General features: G+C 40.2%; 1 protein-coding gene and 1 long non-coding RNA gene across 4 annotated transcripts; both read left to right on the top strand.

Moving 5' to 3' along the window:
* The first annotated feature begins 1,459 nt into the window (after window positions 1-1,459).
* On the top strand, window positions 1,460-13,832 carry LOC133953553 (nuclear receptor-binding protein-like). 3 transcript variants are annotated; one of them, XM_062387529.1, is made up of 18 exons: window positions 1,460-1,602; window positions 1,966-2,341; window positions 3,008-3,130; window positions 3,642-3,743; window positions 3,902-3,991; window positions 4,254-4,294; window positions 4,436-4,530; window positions 4,892-4,975; window positions 5,418-5,476; window positions 5,564-5,662; window positions 6,084-6,216; window positions 6,327-6,417; window positions 6,627-6,677; window positions 7,125-7,260; window positions 7,436-7,489; window positions 7,759-7,822; window positions 10,871-10,926; window positions 11,267-13,832. In XM_062387529.1, the coding sequence occupies exons 2-18, from the start codon at window positions 2,096-2,098 to the stop codon at window positions 11,324-11,326; spliced, it is 1,584 nt and encodes a 527-aa protein (XP_062243513.1). In that variant the 5' UTR covers window positions 1,460-1,602; window positions 1,966-2,095; the 3' UTR covers window positions 11,327-13,832. The 3 variants fall into 3 exon arrangements, with proteins under 3 accessions (XP_062243513.1, XP_062243497.1, XP_062243505.1); XM_062387513.1 differs by having other exon boundaries at window positions 1,920-2,341; XM_062387521.1 differs by lacking the exon at window positions 1,460-1,602 and adding an exon at window positions 1,610-1,779 and having other exon boundaries at window positions 1,920-2,341.
* A 3,115-nt stretch (window positions 13,833-16,947) lies between these two features.
* On the top strand, window positions 16,948-17,836 carry LOC133959088 (uncharacterized). The gene is made up of 3 exons (XR_009921765.1): window positions 16,948-16,998; window positions 17,469-17,604; window positions 17,780-17,836. It is a non-coding gene; the product is annotated as an uncharacterized LOC133959088 (long non-coding RNA).
* Window positions 17,837-20,184: the final 2,348 nt, after the last annotated feature.

Genomic DNA, 20,184 nt, shown 5'->3' with positions numbered 1-20,184 from the left:
AATTATTGACATACTAATAACAATGTCGGTAAATTATGTAACATAAGAGGAACAAATGACTTTTTGAACATGCCTTTGTGACTTAAGCTATTTTAAACCTTCATCTCTGTCAACAATAAAGCATAACTAACTGACTAAATATAATGCTGAGGAGGCATGTGCATCTCCTCAGTTCTCCCTCCAGCTCTTCTTTGCTGGGTTCTTGACTGATGCCTATTAATGTGGCAAATTGTCAAAGAAGTGATGACACTCAACGAGCATGACGTGTTTCATTGACTGGACGTCCTGGAACTTTCTCTCCTTGATTGGCAGAGCACATGGAAACATTTGTATCCATGCTATCGGCTCATTCGGCACCTGTACCCTTTGTGGCAGTGCTTCCCATGCAGAGTCCTCCGAGAAGGACAGCTTGAAATGGATCTCACAATGTATCCTTTTCAGTGGATGAGGCCTGATCGGTGTCCAAATTGTCAAACGCATCTGCTACCAAAAAGGGAAAACATTTCAACTCTTTGAGGTGTACAGTAACAAATGTGTGATCATTCTGAAAAACATTCATTGCCTCGTGGTCACTAGTATTTAGCTACATCAGGGATTCCCAAAGTGGTGTGCATGAAGCCCTAGGGGTGCACAAGCTGTTGTAAAGAGGATCATTCGAAAAAATGTTGTTATACACATCATTTCTAGCTGTTAAAATTACAATACGGTATACAAATCTTTTTTAATTAGATCATGTAATGTGGAACAAATTTGACAAAAACTGTGGATGAAATATTGTTTGAAAATACAGAAAATAGCTAAAAGAAAGCCTATCACTTGTAACCGCCATAGATTCTGGAGTCTTTCCACTATTTGCTTAATGCTAGCTTAATGGACCTAGCTATTTTGCTGACTAAAATACTGACTAAAAAGACTGAATAAAAAGACGAAATAACCATGCTATATTTATAGCTTAGTCTATTATAGTAAACCTCATCACTTACCAATAGGGGACAAGCCCTGAATCATGGAAATAACTTCAGGTGCTAGGTCGATTTTTGTTCTATTGGATGCAGCCGCCATCTTGAAAAGCTTGTAAAATCGCCTAAGTCACATTTAATTGTCTTTTGACTTCGGCAAAATCAAACTGCTTATGTCATACTCTTGACATAGGCCATTATTCTACAGGGTTAGAATCCCATGATGTGTTTAACTGAGGATGTAGGCGATTTTACCAGAGGGGGCCAGCATCATGAGGAGATGATTTGGCAAAAAAACAAACAATTACACAATTTTAATAACACGCCATCGTTGAAAAAGCTGAAACAAACATTCAACTCACACTTTGGACATTAATTAAAGAGAATATAGAGCATCTCCTACTTTTTTAAGTATTATTCCTGTTGTAGCACTAACTCCTCTCTGCTGGGTTTTGTCCGCGCAAACGAGCGCTCCCCTTAGTGCTGCCCCGCCCCTCCCACGTCTGCCAGCAGAAACGGAGCTGAAGACCGTCAACATATTTTATGACGAAGCAGCACTTTTACACTACAGTCGTCCGGTTTCTCTGTCGGTGTCAGTATGTAACACGGAGCTGTGGGTCCGGTGCTCGTCTTCAGTGCCTCAGTGAGACTTTTCACCTACTGCGACTCAACTTTGAGTTGGCTGTTTATTTATTTACCCCCATTAGCATGTTAGCCGAGGGAAAGTTAGCCAAGGAGTGGGAGGCTGAACTTCTCGAAGCTAACGTTGAACATTAGCAGCAGCCTCGCTAGCTACATTAGCAATTTCAGTTGGACCGAGGTTGGTTTTGTTGTCATGTAAATGTTACAACGCTACAAACGAGGCTCTCGACTTCAGCTCGCCCCCCCCAGGAGTTCACTAAACTGGGTGGGGAAAGTAGGACATGTCTGACAGTGATTGTTGTGACGTTATTTCCACAGGTTGCAGCAGTCCTTCAACCCTCTTTGCCCTCGTATGTGCTTACAGTCCTCTTCCTCGTTGATGGACGCTGGAATAACTTTAACCACGAGGAGGGGAAACCGCGAGACAGAGGCTTCCCGTCACTTGTTGCCGCTCAGGACCAGGAGCACAGCGAGGCAGTGCCGCTACTTGAGCCATGATGCTGGAGACGGAGAGTAAAGAGGCTCCAGCTGCTGAGAGCAACCAGGCACAGGTCACAGCGGGACACGTGTCCACGAACACGTTGCAGGTACCCAGTGGAGCATCCGTGTCTCCTCCCGTGGCCTCCATACACTCTCACTCTCCTGCCCCCCCGGCGACCGAGGATGAGGATGAGAGTGAGGACGAGTCAGACATCTTGGAGGAAAGTCCCTGTGGCCGCTGGCAGAAACGCAAAGAGGAGGTGAGAGGGGAGCAGGAAGCTGAGCTGTCACAGGATCAGCTGAAAATGAAGGACATAGTATTATATGTTTACGAAGTCGTCCTGAGACACGTCTCCCTCTCTGTATCAGTCAAAGTTCCATTTGACACTCATTGACATTTTCATTATTTTATTTGAAGAGGGCCAGAGAACAGGAGACATACACATTCAGCAAATGGATACAACACATCAAAGAGTTAAATAGTGAAAAGCAGCACAACAAGGGCTCATGTTCAGTAGTTAGTGAACATAGGCAACTGGGCCTGCTCGTGTTTCTTGAAGAGGATTCAGCTCTCATCCAAAAGGCTTCTTCTGTTCAGGAGCCAACGGAGAGAGGCAGACCGTCAGTACCATTCACACAAGCAAGCTCTCACAAACAGTCACCAATTAACCCAACCCCAATCTGCATGAGTACCCAGAGTAAACCACAGGAGAAACCCCACACAGAAAGGACCATGGCCCAACTGGGATTTAAACCAAACCAAAGTTTAACCCACATCAGTGTGATTAAAAACTACCTGAAATGACAGGAACCATCTGTGGAGAAAATTGTATTATAAGACTTTATTTACTTATTGGCCTGTGTCCCATCATCTAGCATTAAAAGTATGATCTCATGAGCCACTTTTCTGTTCCCGTTAAACGTAGGTGAATCAGCGTAATGTACCCGGGATAGATGCTGCGTACTTGGCTATGGACACAGAGGAGGGTGTGGAGGTAGTTTGGAATGAAGTCATGATCTCGGAGAGGAAGAACTTCAAACTGCTGGAGGTGAGGGACGGTGCTACAGACTATGATTGAAACGGTTAAAGATAGTTACTTTAAGAAGTTTGCACTTATTGTCATGTAGTTTTGACTTGTTCATGTCATTATGTCTTGAATGTGATAGCAACCAAAACACAATTGTCTCTGTTTGCTCACCCAAGCTGTAAATATTTAATCTCAAGATGTGCTGTGTTAGGGAGGGTAGAGAACATATAGTCTGCCATCACTTTAAACACCTGGCAAGCCACTCTATTTTTGTTTATTGTCTGTAAAGACAGTTAGTTCTCATAGTGTACCCGTAGTGTTGTTTCAGTATTCAACCTTGATCAGTTTCTAAAACTTTACCAATTAGAATCCATGAAGTCCATGAATTTGAGTGAAATTTGCAGAAAATCTATTGAATTATATGTTAAAGCATGTGTAGGAAAGAGTTTTGAAATCATGTGTTTTTACTGGAGAGAATTGTGAGAGTTAATTCAGACGTGCTCTACTTACACAACTTTTTCCTTGTATTTAGGAGAAAGTCAAGGCTGTATTTGATAACCTGATCCATTTGGAACATGCAAATATTGTCAAGTTTCACAAATACTGGGCTGACACAAAGGAGAACCGGGCGAGGGTGAGTCTCACACCTTTTAAAATGTTAATGAATCTTCTAACTGTCAGTTGCATTTATGAAATCATCGTTTTCATGCATTATGAAATTACACAAATTTTCTTCTGATTTATGATCCTTTGAATAATATCTGGTGCTGCCTAATGTCTTCTCTCCCTCAGGTGATTTTCATTACAGAATATATGTCATCTGGAAGCTTGAAGCAGTTCCTGAAGAAGACTAAGAAGAACCACAAGAGTATGAATGAAAAGGTAAAAGTTGGCTGAGTTTAAATACACTTTAAATAACAAACTTTAATAATTGAGACTTTAAAAAAAAAAAATTTGGAAAGTAACATTTCCTTTATAACTGAAGAAAATTGGATTTGTCGAGCAGGGAGCAAGTTAAATAGTCTGGTAAACAAATGTATTTGGGTCCTGTGCACCAACTGGCCTCTTGATATAATGCAAGCCAAAGTTGATCCATCCTGGCAACCAGCCAGGAAGCGCTCTGATAAGATGTATGGTTCTACAGGCTTGGAAGAGATGGTGCACTCAGATCCTGTCTGCTCTCAGGTTGGCCTTCCTTTTTCAGACATTATGTGCAAAAAGTTCAAAATGGAACCTCACAAGAAAATGCACACACACGGACGATAATCCAGACCCTCTCTTACATAATTTGTATGTATTTGTGAATGTGTTTTTCCTATCGAGCAGTTATCTCCACTCATGTGATCCACCTATCATCCATGGCGACCTGACCTGCGACACCATCTTCATTCAGCACAACGGGCTCATCAAGATCGGATCAGGTATAGAATTACACTGGTTTGCTTCCCATGTGTTAGGTAGAGGAGCAGCAATGCTGCTGTTGGAGTCAAATTAAACTAAATTATTGATGTAAAGATTCGAAATTTCAAATAATTTTATGCTAAATTCCCATAACTGTACCAAATGAACCCTGCACATTGTGTGTGAACATGGGTGCTGTGCAAAATTATTTAGATTTTCTTGCATTCACTCCCAGCTTCTAAATCTCGCTCATTTTATTTGAAAGAATATAAACGTAGAATTATTTATCACGACTCTTGGTCCTCCCTCTCACATTCTTTCTTTTGCTCCTTCCACCTGCTTCCACATCCTCCTCTGTATTGTCCCTTGTCTCATCTACAGTTGCTCCAGACACTATTAACAGCCATGTGAAGACCTGTCAAGAGGAACAGAAGAACATGCACTTCTTTGCTCCAGAATATGGAGGTAGATATTTCTTTGGAATCTGATATTGAAGTTCTCTGAGCTCCAGAGTGAACTGAATGACACAGATATTTTGGACAATATCCCTCAATTTACGTTTTTTAGGATATGATACTTTCAGCCCTTAAAACTGATATAGATTCTCACAAAATATATCATTAAGAGAATGGAATAGAACAACGACAGGGTATCTTTTCAAATGTTTTATAAAAGTACCTTACATGTTGGTAAAACTCATGTCAAACTTCTTAATACAACTTGTGACATTTGGTATATTCTTTTCTGGAAATTGTTCAAATTGTCTCAAATTAAAAATGATCTTCTCAAAGAATAAATGATAAGTGAAAAGTTTTGTTTAATATTTAGATCTAAGTCTTGAATAAGGACAAAGTTCTGACATGATTCCCATAATGATTGTATCTTGTTATTCTTTCTCTCATTGTAGCTGTTGAGGATGTCTCTACTGCAGTAGACATTTACTCATTCGGCATGTGTGCATTAGAGGTGAGATTTGACCCATGATACATGAAGTAATGTCTTGAGCCCTGCACCAAAGCAATATGTTAATGTGTTTATTTTGCTGTGTTGCAGATGGCACTCCTGGAGATCCAGGGGAATGGAGAGTCCTATAATGTTTCTCAGGAGGCCGTAAACAATGCGATACAGTTATTGGAGGACCCATTGCAGAGGGTAAGATACACAGAGTAGTATGTGTTCACAGTGGCCATTTTAGCCTGAAATTTCTGGTGGGGCAAATTTGGGCAATTGCCCCCAGAGCAGAGACGGACGGCAAGAGCGAAGCTTCTCACAGAGCAAGCACACAGAGAGAAACACACACGAATCAATGACTTCAGAACAAGACTATAATGCTTGTGAGTCTAGTTTATTCACACACACATTCATGCAACTTTGCATATAAAATAAAATAATTTATATTTTGCCACAAAGTACAGATGTATTAAGCTTTCTGCACAACAGCGCCATCTGGATCTGGTGGGCCAGTGCCCCACGAGCCCCTAATGAAGAAACACCACTGCGTGTTCATGAGAATCTTAAAAGAACATTTAGACAAGTTTTTCTCATGGTTTCTTGTGTTTGTTTGTTTTTGCAGGAGTTAATCCAGAAGTGCCTCGAGCGTGATCCTATTACAAGACCAACAGCCAGAGAGCTGCTGTTTAACCAGGCTCTGTTTGAAGTACCTCAGCTAAAACTGCTCGCTGCACATTGTATTGTCAGCCACCAACGTTAGTCTTGCACACACACAGACAGACGTATATTTAAAGCTTGAGTATTGTGGTTTTGGGCAGGTGTATCATCTTATTCAAATGTTCTTTAATAATTTCTAAATATTTAGACACGATACCTGAAAATGCCCTAGAGGAGATAACCAAGAACCTGGACCCCAACCTGGTCATTGCTGAGAGTAAAGAGGGTGTTCAGCTCAAGTAAGGGTCAATGTTTTTTCTTCCAGTAATTAATAATGTAAAAATCTCTGTTGATTGTTGTCCATTTTATTACTCTAGACTATATATGTTGTATTATCTAACATATTCATTTGCGATTTAAGGAATTTGTAAGAATTATATCACACTTTGGATTTGTGGTTCTGTCTCAAACAAAATTATCAAGTGGGATTTTTTATTTTTTCCAATAGGCTTTCACAGTTTCCTGCTTTAGAACTTGATAAATTCCTGGAGGATGTCAGGTAAGAAGCCCTCAGTGTTGTGTACTCCAAGGTTTTGAGCAAACGCAGTGTGCATCATGTGAAAATGTGCATCTAATTTAATGAAGCCCCAAGGATATTATACTCTCAGGCTACACAGGGGCAGCAGTGGGCTATGTGACTATCTCTGTACCTCTCTCAATGAAATGTTCTTTCAGTGCGTGCCACAGGTCTATAGTCTTGCATTAGTCCTGGATACCTTTTATTTATGCAATTTTGAGATATAAACATTGTAGTTGAAGATTGAGATTTTTATATTAGCAACGGATTCATTTTTTAAATGTCTGTATCTTCTTTCATCTTTCCATCATCTCATTTATTTCCCCTTAACTTTATAAAACTAACCCTAACTCTTTATTTTCATTTCTCTCCCCTTCATATTATCTCCAAATCTCCCTGTCTTTGTCTTTCCATCTCTCCCTGGGTCAGGAATGGTATTTATCCCATGACAGCGTTCGGGCTGCCCTGTCCTCAGCAGCCTCAACAGGAGACGGTTCAATCTCCTGTCGTCGTCCCTTTGGTCAAATCCCCAACCCCTGAACCTGCAGAGCTGGAGACACGACGGGTGTGTATGACAGATTATACTGCTGAATAGAGACAATGCTGTCACAATGGTGACAATTAATAAGTGATCTTATCTTGAGGCTCATGCTTCTCGATTTTCAATGAATCAATATACACATTGCACATTTGTATGAAGAATTTACTGCAAGACCAATACTTTCCCTACTTTTCTGCAGGTCATTCAAATGCAGTGTAATGCTGAATCTGTGGAGGAAGGTGCAAGGTTTCATGTGAGTCATAACATTTACAAATTGATGATTTATTTTAAATGGACTGATTTAGAGGATAAGGTGGGAACTGTGGACATATATTATGGGGGGGTATTCAGTTAGTTGCAATCTACAACCTCACAGCTAAATGCCACTAAATCCTATACACTGGTCCTTCAATAAAAGTCATGAAGCAACTCTTACTTTGACCAACCATGGTGATAAACTAGCTATTTGTCATTTCCTGTGCATTCAAACCATTTACTCTGTTGTTGTCTCTCCTCCTTTAGCTAACATTACTGCTGAAACTGGATGATAAACTGAACAGACATCTCAGCTGTGACATGCTACCCAGTAAGAACAACTCTTCTGAATCACACACTGGCACATACTCAATGAGCTTAAACATACCTTTTAGTATATTGGGAATGTTTTACTTCCCTATATTGGTATCGACATCTTCCCACAAAATCCATTTCAATCAGGTTCTACTTTATCTGAAATAAAAACGCCTCCATGTTGTGAACAACATCCTCGACCCAAAAGCATTCAGTACCTGCTTTATCGGTCAGGTGAGGCAATGACATGTTTTTGGTAAGTTTATGCGTTTAATTTTTTATCCAAGAGTATAGTCATTCTGTTCATCAAGACAGTTTAGTTTAGCAGTTTGGTTTTAACGATCACATAAATGTATGAGATTTGAGGGATTATTTCTGTAATGAATGACTGTGTAGGTAAGTCCAATCTTCTCTCAGATTTGACCACACAGGATGGTTTTATTGTGCACTTCCTCTCCATGTGTGTCGACTGAGGCATGCAGGAAAGTGAGAGTGAGATTCCAGAGAGAGCTTGAAACTCACATGGCATCACAATATACAGTAGCATGCAAGACTATTTAAAGCAGGGAGACTGTCGCTTGCGTGTCATAAAAACCTTGCTATTTGTGAAAGTTTATTCGGATTTCATCCCCAAATCGTCTCTTAATAACCGTAAAAACCTTACTGTTTTAAATGTTTTTTTGTAAAACAAAAGTGAGCCATCGTTAAAGCTTTGCCTTTTACACCAATATTTTTAGTATTTCGATTGGTGACACGTATGAGAAGGAATAATGTTGGCACTATGGTCCGATGTGCACATGTATACGCAGGTATGGTAGGCATGTAATAGTTTGCAGGCGTGTTGGGACTGCTGGGCCTGTGAAAGGCTGACAGCTGTCACCTCCTATGTCATGATCTGTTCTCTCTCTCTCTCTCTCTCTCTCTCTCTCTCTCTCTCTCTCTCTCTCTCTCTCTCTCTCTCTCTCTCTCTCCAACACACACTTCCAATGGACTTATTCTTTTCTGCTCTTCCTCCATTTCTCCACACACTAGCACCATTGGCCCAAATACTGTACATTCAGACCCATGTACACCACTGCAACCAGTGTTAATTTTGGCAGCTATTTTTGATTTAGTCTTAGTCTTTTGACGAAAATGCATATTAGTTTTAGTCACCTTTTAGTCATTTTAATCCTTCTTAGTTTTAGTCTAGTTTTAGTCGACGAAAACAAATTACATTTTAGTCTAGTTTTAGTCACATTTAATAGCCACATTAAACTCCTTTTCTATAAAAACATATAGCTGCAGCCTAATAGCTTAAAAATATGTATTTAATTTTAAATGTGAAAACAAAAAGGGAGAGCAGGTCAGACTGGAGCCGGACACAGAAACTGATCATCGGTACAAACCAACTGCAGCTTCTGCGCTGATGAAGAAGCTGAGGGGCTGATCTCTGATCAGCTGTGACCAGAGAAACTCTGGTTTTCACTGTTTTCATAGTTAAGAAGCAGTCGGTCACTGAGAGGCTGCTCATAGAGAACGAGCTCTGCTTTCACTGTGTCTCTCTGAGCGGGGGGCGGAGCTACGGACCGGAGCGCTATCTGGGGCGCACACACACACAGACACACACAGACACAGTCACTCGCCTGCTTCTGATACTTCATGACGGCCTGATACGATGATGTTAACAAAATTATTGTGACTTAGTCAACCACCAACATTTTCGTCTCGTCTCGTCAACGAAAATTAAAATAGATTTCGTCATAGTTTTTATTTTCAAAGATTCGTTTTCGTTACGTCTTCGTCTCGTCTTCGTCATGGAAAAAAGGTCGTTAACGAATATATTTCGTCATCGTCTTCGTCAACGAAATTAACACTGACTGCAACTAGTCAATCTCAAAAGTCCAAAGTCAATCAGTGCTGGGTCACTAGCTAACCAAGCCACTTTGGTTTCATCCATTTGGCCTTTCTTGTTTCTCCAACAACTTATTTCAGAGAATTCAGGATTGAAACTAAACTCTTTGTTGAATGATTTTATATCAAACCACAAAACATGACTCAGCAGGGAAGCCTCTCCCTAAGCTGCAGTCATGCAGCTGTGGGCTGCTGGTGTTTTTCTTTTGTTAATGTCAAAGTTGTTGGATGCTCCATCTCCTCCACGTGTTTGTCTTGTTCCACCCACATTCCTGGTTCAGTTGTAAATTGACAGCTTGGTTATTAAAAATCAGTCGACCCTGACCAGTCCTCTGCTCACAGGAGAGAAAGTCCCAATAGGGGCGGCAACTAAAGTAATCCTTATAAAACACTTTTGTTGAATAATATCCATCTATTATAAAAACAGCACAATACAGGGGATATTTTTTTAACAAAAACCTGAGCAGCTGCTTTACAACATGGATTACTGACATTGCTGAAATCTTAATCTGCTTTTCCCAAGATATATAGTTCTTAGCTGTTGAAAAGTTGTCCTACATGGAATGCAGATTTTTAGTTTAAACTTTTATAGTATAAAACTTTGAATGAGTCGGGAGTTAATTCAGATTTTGGGAAAAACATTAAAGGCTACAATGAAAATTAGAAAAGGTAAATTGTTAGACCAGTCGTAAAGTTGTTGAAAGTTGTAGAGGAGGATCAGTCCATTTAGTTACTAAGCCTTGAATAAAGAGTAATTAAAGAAAAAAAACATTAACGTCTCCTGCCCTAAAAAACCTATGCTTTCTGTAACATGTTGGCCTTTAAATTTTCCTGTCAGATGAGTCCCATTTGTTGTTTCAACTGTAATTAATGTCACTGAATAAAACCCCTGTTAAATGCCCCCAGTAATGAATTAAAAAAGGATGTTCTGAAACAACACAGTGGGCTCACAGATGATGCAACAGCAGGATCAGATGTTTGGTGGTTGCTAATGTGTTTAAGGTGGGATTTGGATTTAAAAGCAGCAGCTGGTCCATATTTTTCTGAATGAGCCTCAGTCTGAACTCGTATATTTGTGTTTATATTATTTGCACAACTCCATCAGAGATACTGTTATGTCGGTCTGTTACATGTCCATGAATTGGTGACTAACTACAATTGTGTGTTTCAGATGAATCTGGTCAAGAGCTGGCTGAAGAGTTGGTGCAGCTGTGCTTCATCAGTGAGGTGGGTGGTAGCTGGCTTTTCTCTGGAAAGTGTTTTCAAATCCATGTGATTATAAAAAGTGTCCTCATAGCCCATCATCACACCTTCCCCTTATGCAAATTAACTGTTTCATATAGTTAGTGCTCTGGTGCTCACTCAATTAAGTATACACACAACCCCACTCTCATGGGTGTCGTCTCTTCATCCATCTGTTGGTGGGAGTATATTCATGTAGACCCACATCATAATGACTCCATCCTCTTAACTGTAATGTCAGCATATAACTCTAGCAGTTCTGTTTACTTATCGACATCCTGAATTGTTGGAAAATATTGTTTCTCTTTCTTTCTCCTTCTCACAGTTGGACCAAAACAAAATAGCGTGTCTGCTAGAAGAAAGTTGCAGTCAAGCTATTCACTAGCAAGGGTTTCCTCAACCATGTTTCCTTCTTAGTACAATCTTTCAACCCTGTTACACACTTTGTTTTTTAATACTCAACTCAGTCACCATAATGTTGTTTTTTTTTTTTTTTTGCACTGTCTTATATACAGAGCTGGAGTTTGCAATGTGACCAAAACTCTAGGGTTTTTCCTTGGAATAGGGGATTAATGCTTCCTAAAACCACACTTAACCTTTCACCCTTTCCTGTAGAGCCAGTTTTACTCCAAAGCCACTGAGAGAGATCTCACATATTCTAAAAGTACATATACTCTATAAATGGATGCAGGGGCGTTGAAGCAGGGTTTATAAAGCACGCAATTGCGTGGGGCCCATGAACTGAGAGCGGCCCCTGACTACAGCTGATTTATTAGTCCACAATAATGACAATTTTGTAAGATTTTGTGAGGTTCGGTTTGGCTCAGTATAAGGCCCCCAGGTCCCTTGAAACACTCCTCCATAGATTGGATTATTTTGAATGAGCTCACTCTGATCTTTGCTGTTAATTTAAAATGGGTAAACCACAATAACGCTGCAACACATTTGATCACAACATAGCTGTCTAGATTAATTTAGTGAGAGGTGTTTATTTTGTAATAGATTTTGTATTGTCTGTCTGGTCTAAAACATCATCATAACTGATTGAGGCCCTCCCTGGAGTCACACCACTCAACTAACACGCCACTCAACTGGTTTACTACATTTTAATAGTTGAACCTCACGTTTTGACCAGCAGCAAAATTGTGACTCCCCTAGAAATACAGAGACACATTCTATCCAAAGAAAATGTACAGATTAAGCAAATCATCTCTGTTCATCCATTCTCACTTGCCCCTCTGCCTTGGCTCTTTTTATTACCTCGTAAAACATAACATTCCCAGCTCTTTGGCTTTTGTGACGTGTTGGACCAAACTATCACCTATCAAATTAGATGTATAGAAACTGGATTGCAAAGCTGGAAATAACCATTGCTATTTTTTTAATAGATAAATACCTGGGGTCAATATTTTTAAAAGGCCTCTGATACAGAACAAAATGTATGTGCATTGCTGCATACCACATTCTGGCAAGGCGTTTTGCCAGCTCGCTCTGGAAGATGGTTACTGTGAGGTACTGTGAACTCAGTGTTACTGAATTTTTGTTTGTGTCTTTGTTTTTCTTATTGCGCTCCACTGTTTGCCTTAATGTGGGGGGCCTACACAGATGCCTTAAAGTTCTCGTTTCTTTATTGGTTTTTACCCTTATTATTCTTTTATTGACTGTTTTACCATTTGCTGCTTTTTGGGTTCACACATGTTACTCTGCCTAAAACTCATTCACATGTGACGTGTGTAGTGAACTTGGCTGCCATATACTGCAGAGAGAGAACCTGGCCCTTCCCGTTACATCTCTGTGATAAGGTCATGTTTTATTCATGTTACAGATACTGCATATCATATTTTACACACGTTCCCATTTTTTTAATGTGGTATAGCAATGAAACTACATTGTTTTTTGAGCCCATAAACAATTTGTCTAGTTTCATGACAGAGCATTAGATTCAAGTGCGATATAGTGGATTTACATCATCCTTCACAAAGTGCTATTATCTTTAATACATCATTTAGCGTAATACAGACCTGGTTTAGATCAAGGAGTTTTCTGATGCCTATTACTGACATTTTGGCTCAGAACTCTTTGTGCACTACTGGTACTACTGTGTCTGGATGCTCACACAGTTCCACATCTGTAACAGGCAGTAAGAATGTAAAGAAAATCTAGTGTTCTGAATTTGTGTAGAAAAACAACTGTTAAGATATTATATCATACAGTTACTTCTCTTGTCCTAATATTTTCCTTTAGTGACATTTTGAAATCTCCCCCTGCTTAACTGAAAACCTCCGTACGAGCTTTCAAACAGAGCTTTCCTTTTAAGCTGGATTTTGATATATATATATATATACAGTGAAATCACTGAAATATTAATCCAATGACCTCCACTCATGTATTTCTGAAGTGCTCTTTTTTTGTATGTATTCAGGTATCTTTGAGCTTTAATGTGCTTGTTTTCCTGCACATAAATGTCAAGTTCATGCACAATGCATTGTTTACTCTGTTCTCCTGTGTTTGAACTGTTAAGATTGTAAATCCCAAAGATATGTCTTAAAACTAGCCAGTAGAATGTAAATGCACCACTCCTGGTGTAGAGAAGTGGTGAAAACCAACCAATGTGACCTGAGCAGCTTTACTCTGACTGTCTTTGCTCTGTCTCTTTCTCTCTCTGTACCATCTTTTCCACCAAAATGATTGGTGCTGCTGAAACTAGTAATTAAATTATCGTTGGTATGGGATGGGCAGCTTAAGCCTGTTACTCCAGGGTTTGAGCTTTTGGTTTTATTTGGATGTTGTAATATTTTGTATTTGACATGGATGTGAGTAAATGTACGTCTTTTCTGAGACTTGCATCATGCAAATTGTGACACTTTCAAATAAATGTGTAAAGTGCTGGACTGTGTTATTCTACTGGGATTCTGTTCTACGGTTTTGTGACGGTGATGTGAAAACACACAAGCTCACAGTAGGTGTGAACTGTTGCACCCCTCAGCGTCCAGCGAGCTGCAGGTGATTCACAGGTGACTACGCTGACATCATACAGGAAGTTGACACAGACTATGGAATCTGTGTGTCGCCGGAGTTGAAAAGAATTTGCAGATATTGGTTTGATTCAAAGGAAATATCTGGCGCAGCGGAGAGATGTGCAAGTTGGTGAGAGTGCGAGACAGAGGCTTCCCGTCACTTGTTGCCGCTCAGGACCAGGAGCACAGCGAGGCAGTGCCGCTACTTGAGCCATGATGTGGAGACGGAGAGTAAAGAGGCTCCAGCTGCTGAGAGCAACCAGGCACAGGTCGCAGCGGGACACGTGTCCACGAACACGCTGCAGGTACCTGCTGGAGCATCCATGTGTCCGCCCCTGGCCTCCATACACTCTAACTCTCCTGCCCCCCCGGCGACCGAGGATGAGGATGAGAGTGAGGATGAGTCAGACATCTTGGAGGAAAGTCCCTGTGGCTGCTGGCAGAAACGCAAAGAGGAGGGGAGAGGGGAGCAGGAAGCTGAGCTGTCACAGGATCAGCTGAAAAAATGAAGGACATAGTATAATTTGTTTAAAAAGTTGTCCTGAGACACGTCCTCCTCTATCAGTCAAAGTTATATTTGACTTTTGAATATGTATATTCATTGGTGTCATTTTAATTTGATCTATATTTAATTGTGTGGTCTCATTGACATTTTAATAATTTTTTTGAAGAGGGCCAGAGAACAGGAGACATACACATTCAGCAAATAGATACACCACATTAAAGAGTTAAATAGTGAAAAGCAGCACAACAAGGGCTCATGTTCAGTAGTTGTGCAAGTGAACATAGGCAACTGGGCCTGCTGGTGTTTCTTGAAGAGGATTCAGCTCTCATCCAAAAGGCTTCTTCTGTTCAGGAGCCAACGGAGAGAGGCAGACCGTCAGTACCATTCACACAAGCAAGCTCTCACAAACAGTCTCCAATTAATCCAACCCCAATCTGCATGAGTACCCAGAGTAAACCACAGGAGAAACCCCACACAGAAAGGACCATGGCCCAACTGGGATTTAAACCAAACGAAAGTTTAACCCACATCAGTGTGATTAAAAACTACCTGAAATGACAGGAACCATCTGTGGAGAAAATTATATTTTAAGACTTTATTTACTTATTGGCCTGTGTCCCATCATCTAGCATTAAAAGTATGATATCATGAGCCACTTTTCTCTTCACGTTAAACGTAGGTGAATCAGCGTAATGTACCCGGGATAGATGCTGCGTACTTGGCTATGGACACAGAGGAGGGTGTGGAGGTAGTTTGGAATGAAGTCATGATCTCGGAGAGGAAGAACTTCAAACTGCTGGAGGTGAGGGACGGTGCTACAGACTATGATTGAAACGGTTAAAGATAGTTACTTTAAGAAGTTTGCACTTATTGTCATGTAGTTTTGACTTGTTCATGTCATTATGTCTGGAATGTGATAGCAACTAAAACACAATTGTCTCTGTTTGCTCACCCAAGCTATAAATATTCCACCTCAAAATGTAAAAAAATATATAAAAAGGATTGTTGACTTACTTTCATTGATGCTTATTAGACTCAGTTGTACATTCACATGCACTGGTTGAATAAATATAAAGACTTATTGGGTATGAAGAGTAGTAAAAGTACCCAGAATCTAATGATAGATATACAGGTACACCTCAATAAATTAGAATATCACGCAAAGGTTTGTTTGTTTTGATAATTCATTCAAAAAGAGTAACTCCTATTTAGATTCATTACACACAGTGAAATATTTCAAGCTTTTATTTCTTTTAATTTGGATGATTATCGCTTACAGCTAATGAAAACCCAATATTCTGTATCTCCCCGAAAATTGTAATATTGTGAAAAAGTTAAATATTGTCGACTCACAATGTCCCACTCTAATCAGGGAATTAACCCCAATCAGCTGCAAAGGTTTCCTGAGCCTTTAAATGGTCAGTCTGGTTCAGTAGGATACACAATCATGGGGAAGACTGCTGACTTGACAGTTGTCCAGAAGACAGTCATTGTCACGCTCCACACGGAGGGTAAGCCACATAAGGACATTGCACAAAGTGCTTTATCCAAGCGTATCATAGAAAGTTGAGTGGAATGAAAAAGTGTGGTAGAAAGAAGTGCACAAGCAACAGGGATAACCGCAGCCTCGAGAGGATTGTGAAGCAACGGCCATTCATGAATTTTGGGGGAGATTCACAAGGAGTGAACTGAGGCTGGAGTCAGTGAATCAAGAGCCACCACACACTGACGTATCCAAGACATGGGCTACAACTGTCGCAATCCTCGTGTCAAGCCACTCCTGAACCAGAGACAACGTGGACTGCAGGCATGGACTGTTGCTCAGTGGTCCAAATACCTCTTTTCAGATGAAAGTAAATTTTGCATTTCATTTGGAAATCAAGGTCCCAGAGTCTGGAGGGGAGAGGCACAGAATCCAAGTTGCTTGAAGTCCAGTGTGTAGTTTCCACAATCTGTGGTGATTCGGGGAGCCATGTCATCTGCAGGTGTTGGTCCACTTTGCTTTATCAAGTCCAAAGTCAACGCAGCCATCTACCAGGATATTTGAGAGCACCTCATGCTTCCTTCCGCTAACAAGGTTTATGTAGATTAAGATTAAGATTAAGATTTGTTTATTTATACCAAACACATTCACAGACATGCACAACACTCATGCAATGGTAGGTCAATTTATCCTCTTCATTTAACCCATCTGGTGCAGGACACACAGAGCAGTGAGTGACCATGTACAGCGCCCGGGGAGCAGATGTTGGGTTGAGTAAGGTGCCTTGCTCAGGGGCACTTGACAGGGTAGGGAGAATTCTCTTGGATTTTTGGACAGATCAATCCAGGTTCGTCTTTTGTTGTCTCTCTGTGGAGTCGAACCAGAGACGAACCAGAGACCTTTTCTGCCCATAGTCCAAGTTTCTGCCACTAGATGCTGATGGATTTGTGGTTCTGTCTCAAACAAAATTATCAAGTGGGATTTTTTATTTTTTCCAATAGGCTTTCGCAGTTTCCTGCTTTAGAACTTGATAAATTCCTGGAGGATGTCAGGTAAGAAGCACATCAGTGTTGTGTACTCCAAGTTTTTGAGCAAGCGCAGCGTGCATCATGTGAAAATCTAATTTAATGAAGCCCCAAGGATATTATACTCTCAGGCCACACAGGGGCAGCAGTGGGCTATGTGACTATCTCTGTACCTCTCTCAATGAAATGTTCTTTCAGGGCATGCTACAGGTCTATAGTCTTGCATTAATCCTAGATTCCTTGATTTATGAAATTAAAAAAAATAACCAATGTAGTTGAAGATTTCGTTTTTTAGGTAAGCAATGGATTCATTTTTTAAATGTCTATCTTCTTTCATCTTTCCATCATCTCTCATTTATTTCCCCTTAACTTTTCTTTACCATAACTTTATAAAACTAATATATAAAACTAACCCTAACCCTATATTTCCATTTCTCTCCCCTTCATATTATCTCCAAATCTCCCTGTCTTTGTCTTTCCATCTCTCCCTGGGTCAGGAATGGTATTTATCCCATGACAGCGTTCGGGCTGCCCTGTCCTCAGCAGCCTCAACAGGAGACGGTTCAATCTCCTGTCGTCGTCCCTTTGGTCAAATCCCCAACCCCTGAACCTGCAGAGCTGGAGACACGACGGGTGTGTATGACAGATTATACTGCTGAATAGAGACAATGCTGTCACAATGGTGACAATTAATAAGTGATCTTATCTTGAGGCTCATGCTTCTCGATTTTCAATGAATCAATATACACATTGCACATTTGTATGAAGAATTTACTGCAAGACCAATACTTTCCCTACTTTTCTGCAGGTCATTCAAATGCAGTGTAATGCTGAATCTGTGGAGGAAGGTGCAAGGTTTCATGTGAGTCATAACATTTACAAGTTTATTTTAAATGGACTGATTTAGAGGATAAGGTGGGAACTGTGGACATATATTATGTGGGGGGTATTCAGTTAGTTGCAAACTACAACCTCACAGCTAAATGCCACTAAATCCTATACACTGGTCCTTCAATAAAAGTCATGAAGCAACTCTTAATTTGACCAACCATGGTGATAAACTAGCTATTTGTCATTTCCTGTAAGAACAACTCTTCTGAATCACACACTGGCACATACTCAATGAGCTTAAACATACCTTTTAGTATATTGGGAATGTTTTGCTTCCTCATATTGGTCTCGGCATCTGCCCACAAAGTCCATATCAGTCAGGCTCTACTTTTGTCTGAAATAAAAACGCCTCCATGTTGTGAACAACATCCTCGACCCAAAAGCATTCAGTACCTGCTTTATCGGTCAGGTGGGGCAAAAACATGATTTTGGTAAGTTTGTGCGTTTCGTTTTTTATCCAAGTGAAAACATGTTTGATGACATACATTTATGAGATTTGAGAGATTATTTCTGTAATGAATGACTGTGTAGGTAAGTCCAATCTTCTCTCAGATTTGACCACACATGATGGTTTTATTGTGCACTTCCTGTGTGTCGACAGAGGCATGCAGGAAAGTGAGAGTGAGATTCCAGAGAGAGCTTGAAACTCACATGGCATCACAATATACAGTAGCATGCAAGACTATTTAAAGCAGGGAGACTGTCGCTTGCGTGTCATAAAAACCTTGCTATTTGTGAAAGTTTATTCGGATTTCATCCCCAAATCGTTTCTTAATAACCGTAAAAACTTTAGACTGTTTTAAATGTTTTTTGTAAAACAAAAGTGAGCAATTGTTAAAACTTTTCATTTTACACCAATATTTCAGTATTTTTATTGGTGACACGTATGAGAAGGAAGGCAAAAGAGAAAATAAAACACAGCGCAACTGTGGCCCTGGTCAGAATAATGTTGGCACTATGGTCCAATGTGCACATGTATACGCAGGTATGGTAGGCATGTATAAGTTTGCAGGCGTGTGGGGAATGCTGGGCCTGTGAAAGACTGCAGCTGACAGCTGTCACCTCCTATGTCATGATCTGTCCATCTCTTCCCAGGTTCCTCTCTCTCTCTCTCTCTCTCTCTCTCTCTCTCTCTCACTCACACTAACACACTTTCAATGGACTTGTTATTTTCTGCTCTTCCTCCATTTCTCCACACACTAGCACCATTGGCACAAATACTGTACATTCAGACCCATGTACACCACTGCAACTAGTCAGTCTCACAGACGCTGCTTGTTCCTTTAACTGCTGATATCAGGGGATACTCTTTCCAAAGGTTTCCTTATCAACAAGACAAAGTCCAAAGTCAATCAGTGCTGGGTCACTAGCTAACCAAGCCACTTTGGTTTCATCCATTTGGCCTTTCTTGTTTCTCCAACAACTTATTTCAGAGAATTCAAGATTGAAACTAAACTCTTTGTTGAATGATTTGATATCAAACCACAAAACATGACTCAGCAGGGAAGCCTCTCCCTAAGCTGCAGTCATGCAGCTGTGGGCTGCTGGTGTTTTTCTTTTGTTAATGTCAAAGTTGTTGGATGCTCCATCTCCTCCACTTGTTTGTCTTGTTCCACCCACATTCCTGGTTCAGTTGTAAATTGACAGCTTGGTTATTAAAAATCAGTCGACCCTGACCAGTCCTCTGCTCACAGGAGAGAAAGTCCCAATAGGGGCGGCAACTAAAGTAATCATAATAAACACTTTTGTTGAATAATATCCATTTATTATAAAAACAGCACACTACAGGGGATATTTTTCATCACAAAAACTGGAACAGCTGCTTTACAACATGGATTACTGACATTGCTGGAATCTTAATCTGCTTTTCCCAAGATATATAGTTCATAGCTGTTGAAAAGTTGTCCTACATGGAATGCAGATTTTTTATTTAAAATTAGAAAAGGTAAATTGTTAGACCAGTCATAAAGTTGTGGAAAGTTGTAGAGGAGGATCAGTCCATTTAGTTACTAAGCCTTGAATAAAGAGTAATATTAAAAAAACTAAAACATATTAACGTCTCCTGCCCTAAAGAGACCATGCTCTCTGAAACATGTTGGCTTTTTAATTTTCCTGTCAGATGAGTCCCATTTGTTGTTTCAACTGTAATTAATGTTACTTAATAAAAATAAAAATCCCTAAAATGCCCAAATGCCCACAGTTAAATGCCCAGAGTAATAAATTAAAAAAGAATGTTCTGAAACAACACAGTGGGTTCACAGATGATGCAACAGCAGGATCAGATGTTTGGTTGTTGCTAATGTGTTTAAAGTGGGATTTGGA

Source organism: Platichthys flesus, chromosome 1, assembly GCF_949316205.1.
Source record: "Platichthys flesus chromosome 1, fPlaFle2.1, whole genome shotgun sequence".
Lineage (NCBI taxonomy): Eukaryota > Metazoa > Chordata > Actinopteri > Pleuronectiformes > Pleuronectidae > Platichthys > Platichthys flesus.
Note: the sequence above shows the minus strand (reverse complement) of the source record. Positions and strands in the feature narration are given on the sequence as shown.

Bases quoted from the DNA above. Each gene is read 5' to 3' on its own strand.
- LOC133953553 (XM_062387529.1), top strand. From the start codon at position 2,096: ATGATGCTGGAGACGGAGAGTAAAGAGGCTCCAGCTGCTGAGAGCAAC. The intron at 3,131-3,641 runs GTGAGGGACGGT...CCTTGTATTTAG, and splicing joins AGAACTTCAAACTGCTGGAG to GAGAAAGTCAAGGCTGTATT. The intron at 10,927-11,266 runs GTGGGTGGTAGC...TCCTTCTCACAG, and splicing joins AGCTGTGCTTCATCAGTGAG to TTGGACCAAAACAAAATAGC.